At 53.4% G+C, this 20,252-nt stretch overlaps 1 protein-coding gene across 1 annotated transcript in view; it reads right to left on the bottom strand.

Moving 5' to 3' along the window:
• Positions 1–13,480, bottom strand: part of PADI1 (peptidyl arginine deiminase 1) — a 39,083-nt gene extending 25,603 nt beyond the window's left edge. The window contains exon 1 of the mRNA XM_043573883.1: positions 13,282–13,480. Coding sequence (XP_043429818.1) covers positions 13,282–13,373 — 92 coding nt within the window. The 5' untranslated portion in view covers positions 13,374–13,480. The remainder of the gene's footprint in view (positions 1–13,281) is intronic.
• Between the last annotated feature and the right edge of the window lie 6,772 nt (positions 13,481–20,252).

Here is a 20,252-nt window from a genome sequence, read left to right as displayed (position 1 = left end):
CAGCAGGCTGGTAAACTTCCTAAAAATGGGCAATGAGGTGCTCTTAGGGAAGGACCCTGCCATACTGCTAAAAATAGGCCCTGTTCACCTCTCTCCTAGCCTTCTCCAAAGGAACTCACAGCCCTTACCAGGTGACGTGCCCTGGGGGAAAGGAAATAATCAGACTTTTCTGGTTTTAGTAGACACTGGCTCTGAACTGAGGCCAATTCCAAGAGACCCACATGTCACGGCCACCTGCCAGTCAGAGCAGAGACTTTTAGCAGTCAGGGGATCAATGGGATTAGCTCAGGTCCAGCTCCCAATGGGTCTAGTGGGTCTCCAAACCCATTCTATTGGGGGGTGGGGGTTATCCCCAAACCCATTCTATTGGCTGGGGGTTATCCCCCAGATCCGGAACACATAACTGGAGTAGACACCCAACGACAGGCAGGGCCACCTTACAGACATTCCTATGAGTGTGTCCCAGGGGGCTCCAGCCCGCGTGGCCCCAGGGCTTGGTGCTCAGTCCTCTCTGGTGACACTCATCCCCTTGATGATCTCCACCTGCCACACTGAGATGCTTAGAAACCCCACTTTCCATCTCCAGACCCTTATAGTGAACTGTTTTTTGAACATCTCCCTTAGGTGAGTAACAGACATTTTAAATTTAATGTGTCTGTATATAAGCATAAAGGGAACAATCCAGCAAGAAGATACAATTTTAAATATTTATGCCCCCAACATGAGAGCACCCAAATACATGCAGCAGCTAATAACCAACATAAAGAAGGTAATTGATAGTAACACAATAATAGTAGGGGACTTTCACACCCCTCTTACACCAATGGACACATCATCCAAATAGAAAATCAACAAGGCAACAGTGGCTTTGGATGACCCATTGGACCAGATGGATCTAACAGATATATTTGGAACATTCCATCTTAAAAGAGCAGAATGCACATTCTTCTCAAGTACACATGGAACGTTCCCCAGAATAAATCACATATTAGGCCACAAAACAAGCCTCAACAAATTCAGAAAGACTGTAGTCATACCATACATCTTTTCTGATCACAACACTATGAAACTAAAAATCAACCACAAGAAAAAATCTGGAAAGAACACAAACACTTGGAGGTTACATAACACGCTTCTAAACAAAGAATGTTTCAATGAATGAAACAAGAAATCAAAGAGGAAATTAAAAAGAAATACCTAGAGACAAATGAAAATGAAAACACAACTGTCCAAAATCTTCAGAATGCAGCAAGAGTGGTTGTAAGAGGGAAGTTTATGGCAGTACAAGCCTCACTCAAGAAGCAAGAAAAATCTCAACTAAACAATGTAACCTTACACCTAAAGGACCTAGAAACTAAAAAACAAACAAAACTCAAAACCAGTAGAAGGAAGGTAATGATAAAGATCAGAGCCAAAACAAACGAAGTAGAAACTAAAATGACAATAGAACACATCAGTGAAACCAGGAGCTGGCTCTTTGAAAAGATCAACAAAATTGATAAACCTTTAGCCAGACCTAAAAGAGAGAGAGAGAAAACTCAAATAAACAAAATCAGAAACAAAGAGGAGAAATGACAAGGGACACAACAGAAATACAAAGGATTATAAGAGAATGTTATGAAAAATTATGTGCCAACAAACTGGACAACCTAGAAGAAACGGATGAATTCCTAGAGATATACAACCTACCAAAAATGAAACAGGAAGAGACAGAAAAATCGAACAGCACAATAGCCAGCAATGAAATTGAATCAGTAATAATAAAATAAAATAAAGCTCCCAACAAACAAAAGTCCAGGATCAGATGGCTTCACAAGTGAATTCTACCAAACATTCAAAGAAAAGCCAATACCTGTTCTACACAAGAGAAAGGGAAAAGACCATATTATCGTTTCAAGAGAAGCAGAAAAGGCATCTGACAAAGTTCAACATCCATTTGTGACAAAACCCCTCAACATGTAGGTTTAGAGTTAACATATGCCAACATAATAAAGGCCTTAAATAGAAACCCACAGCTATGATCATACCCTATGGGGAAAAACTGAGAGCCTTTTCCCTAAGGTCAGAAACGAGACAAAGACATCACTCTCCCCACTTTTATTCAACATAGCACTGGAAGTCCTAACCACAGCAACCAAGCAACAAAAAGAAAAAAGCATCCATATTGGTAAAGAAGAAGTAAAATTGTCACGATCCTCAGACGACATGATACCATGTATTTAAAACCCTAAAGGCTCCACCAAAAAACTACCAGAGCTGATAAATGCATTCAGTAAGGTTGCAGGCTACGAAATCAATATACAGAAATCGGTTGCATTTTTAGACGCTAATAATGAAGCAGCAGAAAGAGAAATTAAGAAAACAATTCCATTGACAATTGCACCAAAAATAGTAAAATACCTAGGAATAAACTTAACCAGGGAGGTGAAAGACCTGTAGTCTGTTAACTATAAAACACTGATGAAAGAAATTAAAGATGACACAACCAAATGAAAAGATATTCCGTGCAGCTGAATTGGAAGAACAAATCTTGTTTAAATGTCCATACTTTCCAAAGCAACCTACGGATTTAATACAATCCAAAATACCAACAGCATTTTTCACACAATAGAACAAATATTCCTAAAATCTGTATGGAACCACAGAAGACCCTGAATAGCCAAAACGATCCTGAAAAAGAAGAACAGAATTAGAAGTATCAAAATTCCAGATATCGAGATATACTACCAAGCTATAGTAATCAAAACGGTGTGGAACTGGCACAAAAAGAGACACGTTGATCAATGCAACAGAATAGAGAATCCAGAGGGGCGCCTGGGTGGCTCAGTTGGTTGGGCGTCCAACTTTGGCTCAGGTCATGATCTTGCGGTTTGTGGGTTCGAGCCCCGCATCGGGCTCTGTGCTGACAGCTCAGAGCGTGGAGCCTGCTTTGGATTCTGTGTCTCCCTCTTTCTCTGTTCCTCCCCTGCTCGTTCTCTGTCTCTCTTTGTCTCTCAGAAATAAAATAAACGTTAAAAAAAAATAAAAAAAGAATAGAGAATCCAGAAAAAAAAGCCCACAATTACATAGTCAATTAAACTTCAACAAAGGAGGCAAAAATATGCACTGGGGGAAAAGAGTCTCTTCAACAAATGGGATTGGGAAAACTGGACAGCAACATGCAAAAGAATGAAACTGGACCACTTTCTTACACCATCCACAAAAATAAAATCAAAATGGGCTAAGGACCTAAATGTGAGACCTGAAACAATAAAATTCCTAGAAGAGAACATAGGCAGTCATTTCTCTGACATCGGCCATAGCTGCATTTTTCTAGATATGTCTCACGAGGCAAGGGAAACAAAAGCAAAAATCGGCTCTTTGACTACAGCAACATAAAATACTTCTGCGCAGCAAAGGAAGCAATCAACAAAACTAAGAGACAACCTACTGAATGGGGGAAGATGGTTGCAAATGACATATCTGATAAAGGGTTAGTATCCAAAATATGTAAAGAACTTATACAACTCAACCCCCCCAAAAAAACAAATAATCCAATCAAAAATGGGCGGGAGACATGAACAGGCATTTCTCCAAGAAAGACATCCAGATGGCCAACAGACAGGTGAAAAGATGCTCCACATCACTCATCATCGGGGAAATGCAAATCAAAACTACAGTGAGAGAAGCTCCTGGGTGGCTCAGTCAGTGGATGTCCAACTCTTGATTGTGGCTCAGGGCATGATCTCAGGGTTGTGGGATCAAGCCCTGCATTGGGCCCTGAGCTGAGCATGGAGCCTGCTTAAGATTCTCTCTCTCCCTCTCTCTCTTCCCCTCGCTTCTTGCTCTCTCTCTAAAAGAAAGAAAGAAAGAAAGAAAGAAAGAAAGAAAGAAAGAAAGAAAGAGTAAGATATCACCTCACACCTATCAGAATGGCTAACATCAAAAACACAAGAAATAACAAGCTCTGGCAAGGATGTGAATGCGAACTTTTTGCGTTTTGGTGGGAACGCAAACTGGGGCAGCCACTCTGGAAAACGGTACGGAGGTGAGTCAAAAAAACTAAAAATAGAATTACCATAGGATCCCATCATCCCCCTATTGAGTGTTTGCCCAAGCAACACGAAAACACGAATTTGAAAAGATACACGCGCTGTCTCAGCATTATTTACCAATCGCCAAATTATGGAAGGAGCCCAAGTGTCTATCACGAGACGAACAGTAAAGAAGACGTGCTAGCGACACGTGTCGTATACGCATGCGCACAGTGGAATATTAGTGAGCCATAAGAAAGGACGAGTCTTGCCGTACGCGAACGTGGCTGGATCTAGAGAGTACAACGCCACGTGACATCAGGGCGGATACCAAACGATTTCAGTCATGGGTGGAATTTAAGAAACAAAACAGAGGAACAAAGAAAAAAAAGAGAAAGAAAGCGAAAAAACAGACTCTGAACAAAAAACCTGACGGTTACCAGAGGGGAGGTTACCCGTGGGGGGATGGGGGAAATAGCGGATGGGACGGAGAACATACTTATCGCCCGGAGCACTGACGGGCGTACAGAATTGTTGGGTCGCTGTATCGTGCACCTGGAACTAGCCAACACTGCATGTTAACTATACTGGAATAGTTAAAAGAAGGGGAAAAAAAGACCTCCTACTCTAGAAAACGATACTAATAGAAATAAATAAGTAAATAAATGTAAAGCGTCCGAAACCGCACTCCTACTTCCCCACCCCCGCCCCGTCCAAACGTGCCCAACACCTTGCACTGCCTCTCCGTCCTCAAGTGCATCCTGGGGTGCCCCGCCTCCCCCCTTCCCTCCCACTCACACCCAGCACCCCAGCAGACCCTAACGCCTCCACGTCCACATCATCTCCAGAGCTGACACTCTCACCTCCTCCACAGCTAACGCCCTGGTGCGGACCACCAATTGCTTTCACGCGGATTTTGTAAAATGGCTGAGCTCCTGCCGCCCTCGGTCTGTTCTCGACACGCTTTTCTTTTTTTTTTTTTTTTTTTTTAAGCCACGGTGTCCCTCCTGCTCGTAAGCCTTCCACAGAGCCTCTGTGGTCTGCCCCCAACTGGCTTCCTGGCCATGTGACTCCTCTCCCCCCCCCCACAAACCCACCTCCTTGCTCCCCTCCGGCACGCTCGGCACACTCCCACCCCAGGCCCTTTGCACGTGCAGTTCTCGTTAATCACAATGTTCGGCTCGCAGATATCCACTGGGGCCAGCTCCTTCTCCGAGACGTCGTCTCTGCCCAATTTAGGACAGTGCGATAGAGAGGACACCACGAACCCCATGCTCCCTAGCCCCGTGACCCAACGTCATTGCACCCGACATCTGCCCATTTTGACATATTTGCTTCTTGCCTGCCCCTCCCGTTTCTCCCTCTAGAATGCAACCGTTTCCCACCCCCCACCCCCAACTTGACTCTCTCTAATGCTGCTGTCACCTGAGCACCCAGCTCAGCGCCTGGCCTGGAGCGGGAGCACAATGAGCCCTTGTGTTCGGGATAAACCCCGGAACCCAAGACTGCCCTGGATTTGAATCCAAACCTCCTGGCCCCAGAGCCTGGGCCCGCTCATCCCGAGAGCGAGTAGGCGTGAGCCCCAGGCCCCCAGCTCGCGGCAGAAAGGTTCCCGGCTCGTGGGAGCCTCTCAAGGGGAGCGGGGTTCCGGGGGGCCAGTCCCCGGCTTTGGGCAAAAGTTGACATTTCCAAGTCACGGCCCTGGCGCAAAGCTCCCTTATTTGGAGTAAGAATAATAGAAACAGTGAGGACAACAACGGGGACAAAAGAAGAGGGGCGAAGAGCGGACCTTCCGAGCCCAGCCTGCTCCTCGCCCCCCACCTTGCTCAGTCACTGCGTCTCAGCGCGCAATCTCCGGGGTGCTGGGAGATCGGGCTCGGTTTCTCTCCTCCCTGCAGGTGGCAGATGAGTCCCTCAACGGCCGCCTCTGCAGGTCTCCCCTGCCCTGTGCCCACCCACCCGCCTTCCAGGTTCTGTCACTCACATCCAGGCAACCTCCCGTGCCTGGGCTGCCTCTCGGGATGGAAAAGGTGTAAAAGAGCCAAGGCTATCCCACCAGGAGCTTCGCAGACTGGGAGGGAGAGGGAGAGGAAGGGAACCCCCGGAGGGGCTGCTGTTTCTCCCTGGTGCCCACACTGGGCAGGTGACGCCAGGCAGGCACTTGCCGCCTCAGATTCTCATTCGATGCCATCCGCCACCCACGAACCCGAGCCCCGGGCCTCGATGAGAGGGTCCGCAGCGCCCTTTCCTCATCGCTCAGGCTCCCGGATCTGCGGGCGGGGCCGTGGATGCAGGGCGGCTCTTGGGGGTGTCGCCAGCGGGCGTGGGAGGTTGTGGCGAGCTCCGGGCCCACCCACGGCGGCGGCAGGAGCCTCTCAGGTCACACCTGCCCGCCTGCTTGCCTCCAGGGGAGTCTCACCCCGCAGCCCCCAGATCCAGCCCAAACTCACAGTCAGGTGAGGTAATGGGTTTGAAAGCACCCCTTAGATCAGAGGGTCTGAGTCATTACCATACCTGTAACCACTGTTGTCTTTATCATCATTTCCAGGGCCCTGCCCTTGCCCTCTGCTTCCCCAGCGCCCTCCTCCTGTCTCTGCAGGGGCGGGGGATGAGGACGGGGAAGGGGGGGGGGGGAGGGAGAAACCTTCTGCGTGCTCGAAGACCCGTTTCAAATGCCACCCCTTCGGTGGAGGGAATCGTGGGCTCTGTGCGGAGCGTGGTGGGCGCCCTCAAACCTGGTTCCCACCTGCCCTGGGGTCCGTTCACGGTTCGTCGGTGTCGCCCAGAGCAGCGTCCTGCCTGACTCACCCTGCACGTCCCCGCTCCCCACGCCCCAGCCCGGGCCCGGGGGACCAGGTTAATAAAGAGGCTGCAAGGAGAACAGAGTAGATTCCTAGAGAATCTCGCAGAAGGAGGCGCAGAGGGTGGGACGAGGAATTTCAAGTCGACGGGCAATTCCCCGCCAGGCCCACCTGCTCTGGCAAGGCGTGTGCCCACCCCCCTGGTAGGGCGTAAGGGTGGCATGTGCCACAGGTAATACTGAGGTGGGGTGGATCGGGGGTGGCATTTTCAAGCACCTACCATGGGCCAGGCACGTGCTCAGTGTTTGGTGCTCATGATCTCATCCGTCCTCGCAACAACCCTCCCTTGTATGTGCTGCTGTCCTCATTTAGCAGACGAAGAAACCTCAGAGAGGTTAAGTAACTTTCCCAGGGTCACACAGCTGGCAAAGGGAGGAGGGAGCAGCAGGTTTGTCTTCTCTCTTGTGCTGTCCTGGCTGACGTTAAAAGGAACGCGGGTGCCCTGAGCACGTCCCCAGCGGGGACCGGAAGGATGAGATCGGTGGGGAAGAGACAGGAAGGGAAAAGGAAAATGTTGAAACTTTGCAACATGAGCTCCTCGGTATGGTTCCTCGGCAGTGGACAGGCGAGGCCTAGGGCAGCATGTGGGGCACTGAGTCAGGGAAGTCATGTCCCCTCCTCCCACACACGCACCTGAACTTTACAGGGGTGAGGTCAGGGAAGGCCAAGAGGGCAGCACCCGGGAACTCCTGGCTCCTGCCTGCCCTAAAACAATGAGCCTGTGAAGTATCTGCATAAGGCTCGGGTCAGAAAGGGATCTGGGAGATCATCTTGGCCCGCCTCCTGCCCGTGGTAGGGCTCTATGCTTGAACACTTCTTATGACAGACAACTCACTCTCTCACACCCCTTTGTGTTTTGACAGCTCAGGTAATTAGAAAGCTTTTCCTTTTGCTTAGCTGCACCCTGCCTCCCAGAAGCTTCCTCCCACTGGGGTTCAGCAGGCCACACCTTCTCTCAGCTACTCAGAAACTGACTGCCTGACCTCTAAGGACAGGAGAAACACGGCAATCCTGGACGAGTCTCTCCCGTGCCCTCCGTCATACCTGCCACTTGGACTTCGCCAGCCCCCGGGGATAGAGTTCGGAGGTCTGGGGCCCCTCTTCCCAGCCTAGGGCCCGGGCAGGAGGGCAGAGTGGTGCTGACCCAGTCTCCGGGGATGGGAGCATCGTGGCAAAGGACCAGTGCGCCCTGGAGGGTGGCCCAGGGCCCGGTGCTGGGGAGAGGCGAGGGCAGGAGGGGAGAATAATGCAGAATTGGAGGAAAAGGCTGAAAAGCAAGGCAGCGGGCAGCTCTCGAGCAGACCAGGCCAGGCAAGCCTCACGCCCGGCCAGCCACCTGCCCACTGGATGCCCCCAAGGTGCCACCTTCCGGACACCCTAGACTTGAAGTTTTCTAGACTGAAGCCACAAGAGATGCCACAGGGCCAGCCAGCAGGACCCAGCAAGTCCCTTCTGATGCGGCCAGCTCTGTGAGTGCTTCTGCTCGGAGCCAAGAGTCCCACAGAGCTGGCCGGCCCCCACGGGCTCCAGTCCTAAAGATCGGCAGCTCGCCAGGGGCACACGCAGCTTCCTGCGAGTGCTGTGGGCTGCTCGGCCTCAACACGCATTCCCTGAGCACCTGCTGGGCACGGGGAGGGCGGAGACGGGTCACCCCGGCCCTGCCCTAGGGGGGGTCCACACGGCACAGGTGATCCACAGTCTGCACCACACTTTGACCCCGTTCTAATCCCATCCCCACGGCCCCCCGCCTGCTGAGCTCCTCTCTTCATTTGACAGAAGACGTCTTGAAATTCAAAGGGACCCAGCGCATGAGCTGAGATTGGACCCCACTCGGGGCCTGACTCCAAAGCTCAGCCTCCGTGTCGACCGCCCCTCCGCCCCTCGAACTGACCCAGCAACACAGAAGATTCCCAGCTGACGAAGCCTTTGGGGGTCGAACTCAGAGAATCTAGGGCCGGGCACACCTGGACTCAAATCCCAGCTCCAGCACGGGAGGGCCGGGTGACTTTGGGCAAGTCTCCCGACCTCTCTGTACCACGGTTTCTTTGTCTGCAAAGTGGGGTTCGTAGTTGCCCGCGTCTCACAGGCTTGCTGTGACATTTCACTGACTATAGTCCTGCCCACGGCCATTACCGTCACAAAGAGCGTGGGGAACGGGCGGATCCTGGAGAGAGGGCTGGTGGCTAAGAGGATCCTGGTACCTCCCTTCACTCGCCCACTTGACCGAAACTGTGGATTGTTAACATCCACGTCCTGAAGTCCTTTTTGCCCTCAGACTAGTTTGGGGAGCCCCTCACCGGCGGGTACAGCCTGGATCGCCTCCAGAGTCAAGGTTAGTTTGGGAGCCCCTCACCGGCGGGTACGGGCTGGATCGCCTCCAGAGTCAAGGTCGGCGTGGAGCTGTTCCGTAACATCTGTTAAATGACCGCTGTGCGCCCTTGGGTAAAAGGCCACAGAGGGTCCTTCAACTTCCCCACCCTGGTGTGGCTTTCTCCTTGGACCTCCCGGGGTGCTGGCAGTGGCTGGCAGAGGTCGGGGAGGGCAATGACTGGCACCTTACAGACCCCACGTCACGGGCAGGCATTTTCTCCTAAATCTAGGGTGCGGCCGTATCCTCTCCCTCTTTCCTTCCTTCCCAGAGATAATGATTATGGGTAAATTCTGCTCTGTCGTTGTTCAGGGAGGACGCACCCAGGGCCTGGAAGGAGGCCCCAGGCTGGGTAGGCCTTCTTTCAAGCGGGCCCCTGCCTTCCTGGGAGTGGGGGCTAGAGGCGGGGAGGGGTGGACAGCTGTCACCCACAGGCCTCCCAGCAGAGGCAAACCAGGGGCAAACCTCCCCGCGAGAGAGCCTTGAATGGGGAGTCAGCCGTGAGTTACTGCTTCCCTGTCCCCCGCAGGCCCCCCGTGTGCGGAAGGAAAAGCAAGTGTGGCTGTCCTTATGCGTGTTGTGGACTGTGGAATTCCTCATCTGTAAAACGGGGCCCAAATTCGCAGGTCACAGCAACAAAAAACGTTACCCCCACCGAGCATGGGCGAAACAGGCGCGGCGCTCCCCGGGGGGCCGCCGTCCTAGGCTGGGTGGCGATTTGCCAGTTCCTTCGAGCCCCACATCCTACCCACCACACCTTCGAGCATCAGGGCCACCTGACAGAGCTGAACAGCTGCTTAGCAGCCCCAAGAGAAGGGAGTGGATGCTTCTCTGGACGGAGCAAAGCTGAGGACATGTCGCAAGGAGACCATTTGGGGGGGGGGGTCAAGAGGAATCGACCTCACACGTGAGCAACACCCCCATTCCTTGTGTCTCAAGTGTCCTCTCGGGGTCCCCGGCTGGTCCGCCCACCAAGAAAGGAAGGGCAGGGACTGGAAGAAGGGACAGCGGGGGTCGGAGGTGATGGGAGCTGGAAGGGCAAGAAAAGGTAAAGAATGAGAATGGAATTCCAGGGCCAAAAATGATGGGAGGGGCGGGGAGGGGAGGGCAGAGTGGCTGATAGGGAGGGTCCCGAAGTCTCAAACGGCAGGTGGCCAGGGGAACCAGGGAGGCAGGGGCACCTGTAGGGTTAGGGAGTGGCTGACCTCAGAGGTCCACCCAGATGCCAGCATTTTCTGTTCCAAGAAATCACCCCCCACCCTTGTCCAGACAGCACGACACGCCGGCCCGTCACCCCTCCGTGGAACACAGGGAGGACCCTGGCCTCACATTCTCCAGACACCTCACACTTAAACTGTAAGATTACTTCTAATAAAGGAATGCCGTGTGACACAGGATGCAGCCAGGAGGAGAGAAGGTCCTCACCCGGCTTTTAAAGCCAGGTCCCAGCCTGGCTCTCGGAGCCTGTCAGTCATGACGAATTAGTGTCTGCATCAATCCTGTAATTATCTCATGAGCAGCACAATTATGCTTCATTGTACTTCTGTGCAAGTTAAAAGCATCAATTTACTCCATGTAAACACTAAGAATATATATATATATATATACACATATATATGTGTGTATATATATATATATTCCACCACAAGTTTCAGAACTCTGTTCTGGCGCTTTCCTTCTTTGAAATACACAGAACCGCAGGAAAAAGCAGCCAGCGGCCTGGGGCCTCACGCTGGCTCATCAGAGAGGCCCTGCAGAGTGCCCCCTCCCTGCACACCTCCAATCCTACCCGTCCGATAGGAAGCGTCTGTTTTGCTTTGATGCTTTTGTGCAGGGCTCGGGGAGGCTCGGGGAGGCTTGGGAGAGATCCAGGAGAATGTCTCTGTCCCCCCGCCAGCCAGCCTTCTCCTCCATTCCAGAAAATAAACATTCATTATGGCCTCTGGGCAGACAAAGAGACCAGACCGCACCAGGCATGGATTCCCCACACTGCCCACCCCCTCTTGTTTGGTCTGAGTCCTCCAGGAGCCACCTCTGAGCAAGGACAAGGACCACCAGGGCAGTCTGACCAGACCTGGAGGGTCAGGGTGGTGAGCTAGCCCGCTGGGGGGGGGGGGGGGGGGGGTTGGGTCAGGGCAGTGAGCTAGTCCATTGGAGGGAAGGGAAGGGGACAGAATCTGTAGCACATGCTAAGGCAGGGTGTTCTTTTCTTTAACGTTTGATTTCTTTTTGAGACAGCAAATCCGAACAAAGTGGGCACTGCTCTGAGAGCACCAAGCCCGACGTAGGGCTCGAGCTCACGAACCAGCTGCGAGATCACGACCTGAGACGAAGCCGGACATTCGGTCCGCCGAACCACCCAGGCGCCCCTGAGTCACGGGATTTCTAAAGCTTCCTTGGGCCGGGGCGCACAATTACCTCGAACACAAATATTTCTCCAAATAACCAGTCCACGCAGCACCGGGGGGAATTAATCACTTCCCGTGATGTCACCCCACATGCCCATCGCCACCGGCTCTGCCAGAGGGCTTAGCTCCTGGGCTGCACTGGCGACTGAAACACCCCCTCTTCGGGAGGGCTTTCCCCCTTCGACCAGTAAGGCTAAGTAGAAACCCCTTGCTTTTGGCCTCAGCCGGACCCAGACAACTGGCAATGGGGCAGAGGAGCCCCAAGTTCATCATGGGGTGGAGTCCCCTCCTCCTGGTCAGCCCAGGCCCTGGGGGACCTTCAGGCTTCTTCTTCAAACCTTCCCAGGCTGGCAGTCCCATGGCCCTTCTCCGTCTATCACAGACCCCATGGGCAGGAAGCCCTGCCTTCAGTCTAATTTTCAGCCAGCTTGCTGCAGAATAAACTTTTGTTTTCTAGTTTCGAGACTCTCAGTGGCTATGTCCCTGGTCGCCACCTGTGCCCCGGTGAAGGCTCCTGAAAGGCTCTTTGGTGGGGGGGGGGGGGGGCTCTCAAAACGCTCACTCAGGACCCCAAAGTAGCACCCCCTCCCAGAGTCAACCAGAGGCACAGCAGCGCGGGCCAGGCTGGGCAGCTTCCTCCTGCCCCACGGCTGGGCCAGCGCCCAAATCTGAGGGTGCCAAGATGCTTGGTGATCCCGAAGGGGTCCCCAGACAGCACTGCCCTCCGCTCCCACCACACATGCCCTGATCTGTCCTCTGTTCTTCCCGCCCTCTGAGACGTGATGGCAGGGGGAACCCAAGTCCGTCCAGCCCCGCAATCTGCGCACTCGACCTCCATGCTGAACTCAAGAGGGGCTCGGCTCACCTTGTCGGGGCTCGGATGAGGACATGAGGCCCAGCAAGGGCCAGTGACTTGGCCCCCTGCCAGACAGCACGTGAGCATCAGAGCCAGGACCAGAACCCGTGTCTCCTGGCTCCCAGTAAAATGCCTCTGGCCTTAGTCAGCAGCACTACGTGCGGCCCAAGTTTCTGAAGTGACCTTCCATCTCCTCCAGCAGGGATGGAGACCATGGACAGTGTCAGAGCTGGAAAAGCCCCACCCCCGAGGTCCCCAAGTCCAGCTCCCTCAGTGACCAGGTTCTTGTCCTCTATTAACTCCTTGAATCATCTCTCTGACACTCCCCTCCTGATCCCAATCACCCGGGCTGGCCTCCAAGGATCGAGATGCCACACACCCCACACCTCCTTTCAGACATACGGGTCGTGGGCAAGAAACAGAGGGCGGAATTCGGGACGACCCGGTCTTGAGCCCCAGGTCATTCCGCCATTGCACACGAGTTCTGCTGGGATATCACAACGCACCGCCCAGAGCTGGAACTCTTAACCACGGGCTTGAGGCCAGAGACCTGACCCAGGTGCCCAGGAGACAGAGCCCCAGGATGGGCCTGATACCCTAGCTCCTCCCTCCCAGACTCTCCATCCCACTCCCCCTACTCTGCTGTCAGAGCAACCTCCTACGAGCACCCTCCAGCGTGTTCGATCTGTCCACCGGGCACCCACGCCCCCTTGCCTTGGGGTCCTCCGGGGTGGCCCGGCCCAATGCAGCCAGGTGGCTGCCTCTATGTTCTCACCTGTGAACGTCCACGTACGTCTCGACTCCCACCACACACACGGCATAGGTGGGCTTCTTCAGGGACAGCTGCACCGCTCTCTGCGGGGCCATCCTGCGCCCCTGGCTCCCGGCCTCGGCACGCCCGGTCTCCCCAGCTCCTCTCCTGGGCACCAAGTCACCAGGAAGGAGCGCACATTCTGATGGGTCGGTGATTTCCTCCTCCCTTTTAATTTCTCCCTGTGACCTGATTAGCTGCCTAAGCCGAGTCCCCACCTCCTGGCTCCGTGCCCAGCCCTCCTCACTCAGGCTACCAATCCAGGAGGCCGGGAGAGGAGGCACCGAGGTCCCTCGGAGAGATGGGGGGAAATGGAGGGACCCCGAGGGAGGAGGGCTCAGCGGTCAGCGGGAGCTCCCCATCAGCCCAGCTTTGCCTCTGTTCTGAGACTCCTGGCTCTGAGAGCCGACCAAGTACCGGGTGGAGATCTTATCTCACGGGCTAAGAGATCAGGTAGCATATACAAAGCACAGTGCAGTCAGACCTCCGGGGCTCGAGTCCCCTTACAACCTAGAGCCCCTTACAACCTATGCTCTCGGGCAGTTACCCCACCTCTCAAGACTTTGTTTCCCGTTCCCTTCGACTGGTGCGGATTCTCCAGAGATGGCAGAAGCCTCCCCTTCCCCCCACCCCCCGCCGGCGAGCACCCCTGGCCAGCCCATGGCGAGGGCCCCTCAGAGAGAGCTCAGGGCAGTGGGCTGGGGACGGCTGATTCGTTTCTCAAAATCCCTTCTTTGCAGCTCCAGCAGGTGCCCGTCCCGCCTGTTGTCAGGGGGTTTGTGGAATCTCGGTGGACAAGCATTCACTGAGCACCTACTCCGTGTGGGGCCCCCCTTTAGGCGATGGGGATGCAGCTAAGAGTGAAACAGACCGCAGACCTGCCCTGACAGCGTTTGTATTCTGGAAGACACGATTAAGAGTTGAGACGCCGGTGGCTTGGTCCTAGGGGCGGGGGAGGGTGGCTGGCGGACTGGACCCGGGCGAGAGAGAAAGAGGGGAGTCTGGGATGACAGGAGTGCTTCGGGCTGCAGCCGCTGGAAGGATAGAGCTGTCATAGAGACTTGGGGAGGGCTGGGGGTGGGCAGGGCAGGCAGGGGGCTCGGCCAGCCCATGTTGGACCAGTTAGACAGGAAGTGTCTATTAGGCCTCCGGGGGAAGCAATGCTTTACGAGTAACGTGCTCCCTCCATACTGGGCATCGAGGAGGAGGAGGAAGAGGAAGAGGAAGAGAATTTCCTTGAGAAGCACGGGACACCCCCTTGGCCACAGCGTCCCCTCGTTCCCGGCAGCCATCGCACAAGGCAGAATAAGGACGCACAACCAGAACCCCCACCGTCCACAGGCCTGGGTGAAAGGATAGCAGAAAGAGAGAGGGAGAAAGGAGGAACACGCTTGCCTGGGGGATGCCAGTCAGATGGGGCAGGAGGGGGACACAACCCCTGCTCCAGGAACCCCCGGCCTGACTAGGAAGACAGGAAGCATTAAAATGGCACAAACATTTTTCTTAAGTTTATGTATTTATTTTTGAGAGAGACAGAGACAGCGCACGAGCAAGGGAGGGATGGAGAGAGAGGGAAAGAGAGAGAATCCCAAGCAGACTCAGTGCTGCCAGCACAGAGCCCAACGTGGGGCTCAAACTCACAAAACCATGAGATCGTGACCTGAGCTGAAACCAAGAGTCAGACGTTCAACCGACTGAGCCACCCAGGTGCCCCTCAAACATTTATTTGTTCAGTTTGATTTTGAAGATCTTCCTGAAATGTCTTTCTTTTTTTATCATTTTTTATGTTTATTTATTTTTGAGAGCAAGAGAGACAGAGCACAAGCAGGGGAGGGGCAGAGAGAGAGGGAGACACAAATCCGAAGCAGGTTCCAGGCTCTGAGCTGTCAGCACAGAGCCCAGTGCAAGGCTCGAACTCATGGGCCTCAAGATCATGACCTGAGCCAAAGTCAGACACTTAACCGACTGAGCCACCCAGGCGCCCCTGAAACATCTTTCTTTATTGCCAACATATCTGATTACAAATGTTCTTAATCTGCAAAGTTCTTTATACCCAATGGCACCAACACAGAGTCTAGGTTTACTCTGTGGACACAGGACCTAGCAACACAGCACAGGGGTCTCCAGGGGGGCACAATGGTTTCCACCCCACCCCCAGCCCCACTCATCAGAACATGAGTCACTTTGTTCATATGTAATGTAATGTGGGGTGTAAAAAACAGGTTCCCAAAAAGCACATGGGTATATACCCATTAGAGAAGGATGGATGGATGGATGGATGAGTGGATGGACGGATGGATGGATGAGTGGATGGATGGATGGATGAGTGGATGGACGGATGGACGGATGGGTGGATGGATGGATGGATGGATGGATGAGTGGATGGATGGATGAATGGGTGGATGGGTGGATGGGTGGATGGATGGATGCATGGATGGATGGATGACTAGATGAGTAGATGAGTGGATGGATGGATGGATGGATGGATGGATGGATGGATGAGTGGATGGACGGATGGACGGACGGATGGATGGATGGATGGATGAATGGGTGGATGAATGGATGCATGGATGGATGGATGAATGGATGGATGCGTGGATGGACGGATGGATGGACAGATGGATGAATGGATGGATGAGTGGATGGACGGACAGATGGATGGATGGATGGATGGATGGATGGATGGATGGGTGAGTGGATGGATGGATGAATGGGTGGATGGATGGATGGGTGGATGGATGGATGCATGGATGGATGGATGAATGGATGGATGAGTAGATGAGTAGATGAGTGGATGGATAGATGGATGGATGGATGGATGAGTGGATGAGTGGATGGATGGGTAGATGGGTTGGTGGATGGATAGATGGATGGATGGATGGGTGGATGGATGGATGGACAGATGGATGGGAAAGAGAGAGGAAGGGAAGAAGGCAGGTTGTTGCATAAGGAGCTATTTGCAAAAATGACAATGATCATGGTGACAGTGATAAGGAGATGCTAGCAAACACCTGCTTGGCACTCACCATGTACCAGGCACTGTTCTCAGCCCCTTCCATGTATTCACTCACCTAATGCTCACAATAATATTAGGTGGCAGGCACCAACTAAGCTGAGAATCCCAAGTTCAAATGGACCACAGCATGGGTGTACCGGATGTGCCTTTTGCAGGTTGTGGGCAGGGCAGGAGCCCGGGTAGGTCAGGGTGTCTTAAAGGAAATGTTCTCACAGCCAGAGGAAAGAGGGAGGGAATAGAAGAGAGGTAGCAGAGAGACTGAGAGGAACATCAGTGCATTCCCATTTTACAGATGAAGAAACCGAGGCACAGAGAAGTTAAGGGACCTTCTCAAGGTCTGAACCTAGAAAGCGGCAGAGCCAAGATTCGAGCCCTCGCCATCTGACCCTGGGTTGGCTTTTAACTGTTGACTGGGTCCCTGAGAGATAGAATATCTCAGATTTGGGGTGTGTTTTTTTTTACCTTCTTCCTTATGCTTCTGTGTATTATTTGAAAGTTTTGGTAAGCAAATATTTTTACTATTGGAAAAAAATGAAGTCTCTCTTGGGGGCCTGGATGGCTCAGTTAGTAGGTCATCTGACACTTGATCTTAAGATCATGAGTTCTGGCCCCACATTGGGCGTGGAGCCTACTTAAAAAAAAAAATGAAGTCTCTCTTTAAGAAAATATAAGAGGAGTTTCCTGCTCTTGGCTTCCCTGCCCACCTTCGGCTCTTTGCCCATTGCCTCCTTCCCTCCTTTCCCGGGCTTTTAGAACATTTCCTTTAAGACACCATGACCTGCCCGGGCTCCTGCCCTGCCCACAACCCGCAAAAGGCACATCCTGTTCACCTATGCTGTGGTCTATTTGAACTTGGGATTCAGGCTTGATTGGTCAAATTTGGGAGGAGCAGGGGTGGGGGAGCTGAATGACCTCATTGGGTCAGGAAATGAGACACAGTGAAGCAGGGTAGAGGGGCAGAGGAGGAGGGGTGCTGTTTGAGTAGGCTGATCAGGGAAGAGCTCACTGGAGAAAGGACATTGGAGCAGAGACCTGAAGAGGAGACCCTCAGGGACCTTCAGGGCTCTTCCAACCTCGGGCAACCTAGGATTCCATTAACCCAGGAGCCCCCACCTCCCATCCCCCTTTCACAAAACGGGGTTGTTGAGCTAGAGCAGGGCTTCCAGACTCAGATGCCTTCAGGGGTCTGGCGGGTAACGTAAGTGAGGGAAGAGCCAGGAGCATCGCAACAGGGCAAGTGGCAACTGGTGAAGGGAATAAAACCTGCTTTGCCCAGTGCATTAAAATTCAGTATTTCTTAAAAACAGAACACTATAGGTCAAGCAAAACCCATTTGTAAGTCAGACCTGTCCCCTTGGGCTATTGTTTGAGACCCCAACATGGACTTATTTTAAAAACTGGTGAAGGGGCACCTGGGTGGCTCGGTTGGTTATGCGTCCGACTCTTGGTTTTGGCTCAGGTCATGATCTCGTGGTTTGTGAGATCGAGCCCTGCATCAGGCTCTGTGCTGATGGCTCAGAGCCTGCTTGGGATTCTCTCTCTCCCTTTTTCTCTCTGCCCCTACCCTGCTTGCTTGCTCTCTCTCTCTCTCTCTCTCTAAGTAAATAAATAAACTTAAAAAAATAATAAATAAAAACTGGTGAATAAGGAGGGTGGTGGAAGGAAAAAGTCAGGCTGGGGAAGTCATTTGATGCCCAGGAGGGTAAAGCTACCTGGCCCCAGGTAAGCCTTGGCGTCATTGGGGCAAGGAATCCGTCTGCCTCAAGCCTGGTGAGAAGTCAGAATGGGTTCTGGACTGCTCCCATATGCTTACTGATACCAAGTGTGGGCTCTTCTCCTCGGGAGACCCCTCTCCCAGCCCCCACACACCACCTGTGCCTGAGCTTACCTAGGATAGCCATCAGGGGAGGCGGCAGGGGGTGACGGGGCTAACAGAGCCCAGTTCTCTGGACCCCCTGCCTGCGGCCTTTCTCCGCTCCCGGCATCCCTGAGTGCCACAGGGTCAGTTCCGCCTGCCTTCCAGGATTCTCCCATTTCAAGCTGGAAGGGCTTCTGAGAGCCCCTTAATTTTCCAGCTGGGGAAACCAAGGCTCAGAGAAGGGTGATGACAGACACGAAACAACAACTGTGGAGTCACAGGAGGCCAAGTCTGGATCCAAGGTTTTCATTCATTCATTGAAGAAAACATCTCCTGGGCTCTTCTGTCTACATTGCTGTTCTGGGCATCAGAGTGGTCACCATTAACTCCTTATATTGACTCACCCCTCTGGGATCTTCCAGGGTACCCCAACCGCCTCTCCCACCCCGGGCACCCAGGACAGGATCCTGGACCCCCTGTGGGCCTCGGGGGCTCTGTCTCAACTCGGGCAAGAAAGCAGGGGACCCACCGATACTGCACAGCCAGAGAGCCTGGGGCCAGTGGCTCTAATAGCAGGAAGCGGCAAGGGCCATGAGTCACCCAACTCAATCCACACATCCCCTCAGAGCCGGAAACACAGGCCCAGGTCTCTGCCGGGCACCACGGACCTTCAGGAATCACTGACTCCCTCCTCGGCTCTGGGACATCCCAGGCTCCGTGGGGCAGCGTCAGAGGCTTTAATGACATCACGTGCAGGGCTGGGCTGGGCACGTACAGGCCCGGGGGGCTTGTGGTCAGGTGGAGTCAGCCCCACCCCCACAAGTGGCCGACTCAGCAGCCCCCCAGGCACATCACCTCCTTCTCTGCCCCCAGCTGGCTTTGTCCCATCTCAGCAAATGGTGTGGCCTCCAGCCCAGGCAACCTCTCTGGTCTTCCCCTCCCTCGTCCCCAATATCCAGTCATCCCACCTGACTCATCAGCTCTAACTCCCAAACCCCTGTGGCCCCCTGCACCTTGACTCTCACCCCCACCCCCATCCTGGTCCCGGCCACCAAGTCTGGGCCAAGACCTGAGCATCCCCCCTCTCTCCCAGTTCCCAGGATCACTACACCCCACACCACAGGTAGCAGTGACCTGTCTGAAACAGGCATCTGATCTGGCCTTCCCCCTGACAAGGCTGCTCCAGCGTCCCGAGGCTCCCAGGTAAAGGAGGGTGGCTGGATGGGAGACGGACCCTTCTGTGGTTCCAGTCTGGGCTCCCATCTGGGCTCAGCCATTTCTTAGATTTCAGAGCCCTGGGCAAATGATTAAACTCTTTGGAGGCGTAGTGCCCTAATGTGGAAAGCCTAGAATAATGTAGAAATTTTAAATGATGTATGTAAAGTGCCTGGGATATAGTTGATCATCAAGAAATAGAAACTGAGCCTGGTGTTCAAGGCCCCCCCCAGAACAGGTCCCTGACAACCCCTTCTTCACTCAGTGCCGGACTCCTGTTCTCGCCCCCACCAACTGCCTGCCCTGGGGCTTTGCTCCCTGCCCTGGGGGGTCTCCATAAACCTCTGCCCATCCCCAGCCCTCCTGCCTTCCCCTACAACTGCCCCCCAAACTCAACACTTCTAGTCTTTCCTGGACTTTAAAAATTTTTTTCTTAACCTTTATTTATTTTGGGGAGAGAGAGAGAGAAACAAAGCACAAATGGGACAGGAACAGAGAGAGAGGGGGAGACACGGAATCCAAAGCAGGCTCCAGGCTCCGTGCTGTCAGCACAGAGCCCGACGCGGGGCTCAAGCTCATGAACCGCGAGATCATGACCTGAGCCAAAGTTGGAGGCTTAACCGACTGGGCCACCCAGGGCACCCGGATGTCTTTCTTGGATTTTTATCCCATGTCCTAATAGAAAGAATTTGAGCCTGCTTACAAAATACACCCTGAATAAGATTAATTTTTAAATGAGAAAATTAAGTCAGAGAGTAGGGGAAGAAAGTAAAAACACAGGAATGGACACCTACTGTGCTTGGTAGATCTAGCTGAAGGCAAAGAGGCCCAGAGAGGGAGAGCAAC

Source organism: Prionailurus bengalensis, chromosome C1 (assembly GCF_016509475.1).
Source record: "Prionailurus bengalensis isolate Pbe53 chromosome C1, Fcat_Pben_1.1_paternal_pri, whole genome shotgun sequence".
Classification (NCBI taxonomy): domain Eukaryota; kingdom Metazoa; phylum Chordata; class Mammalia; order Carnivora; family Felidae; genus Prionailurus; species Prionailurus bengalensis.
The sequence above is the reverse complement of the archived record's forward strand: the minus strand, read 5'-3'. Positions and strand labels throughout refer to the sequence as shown.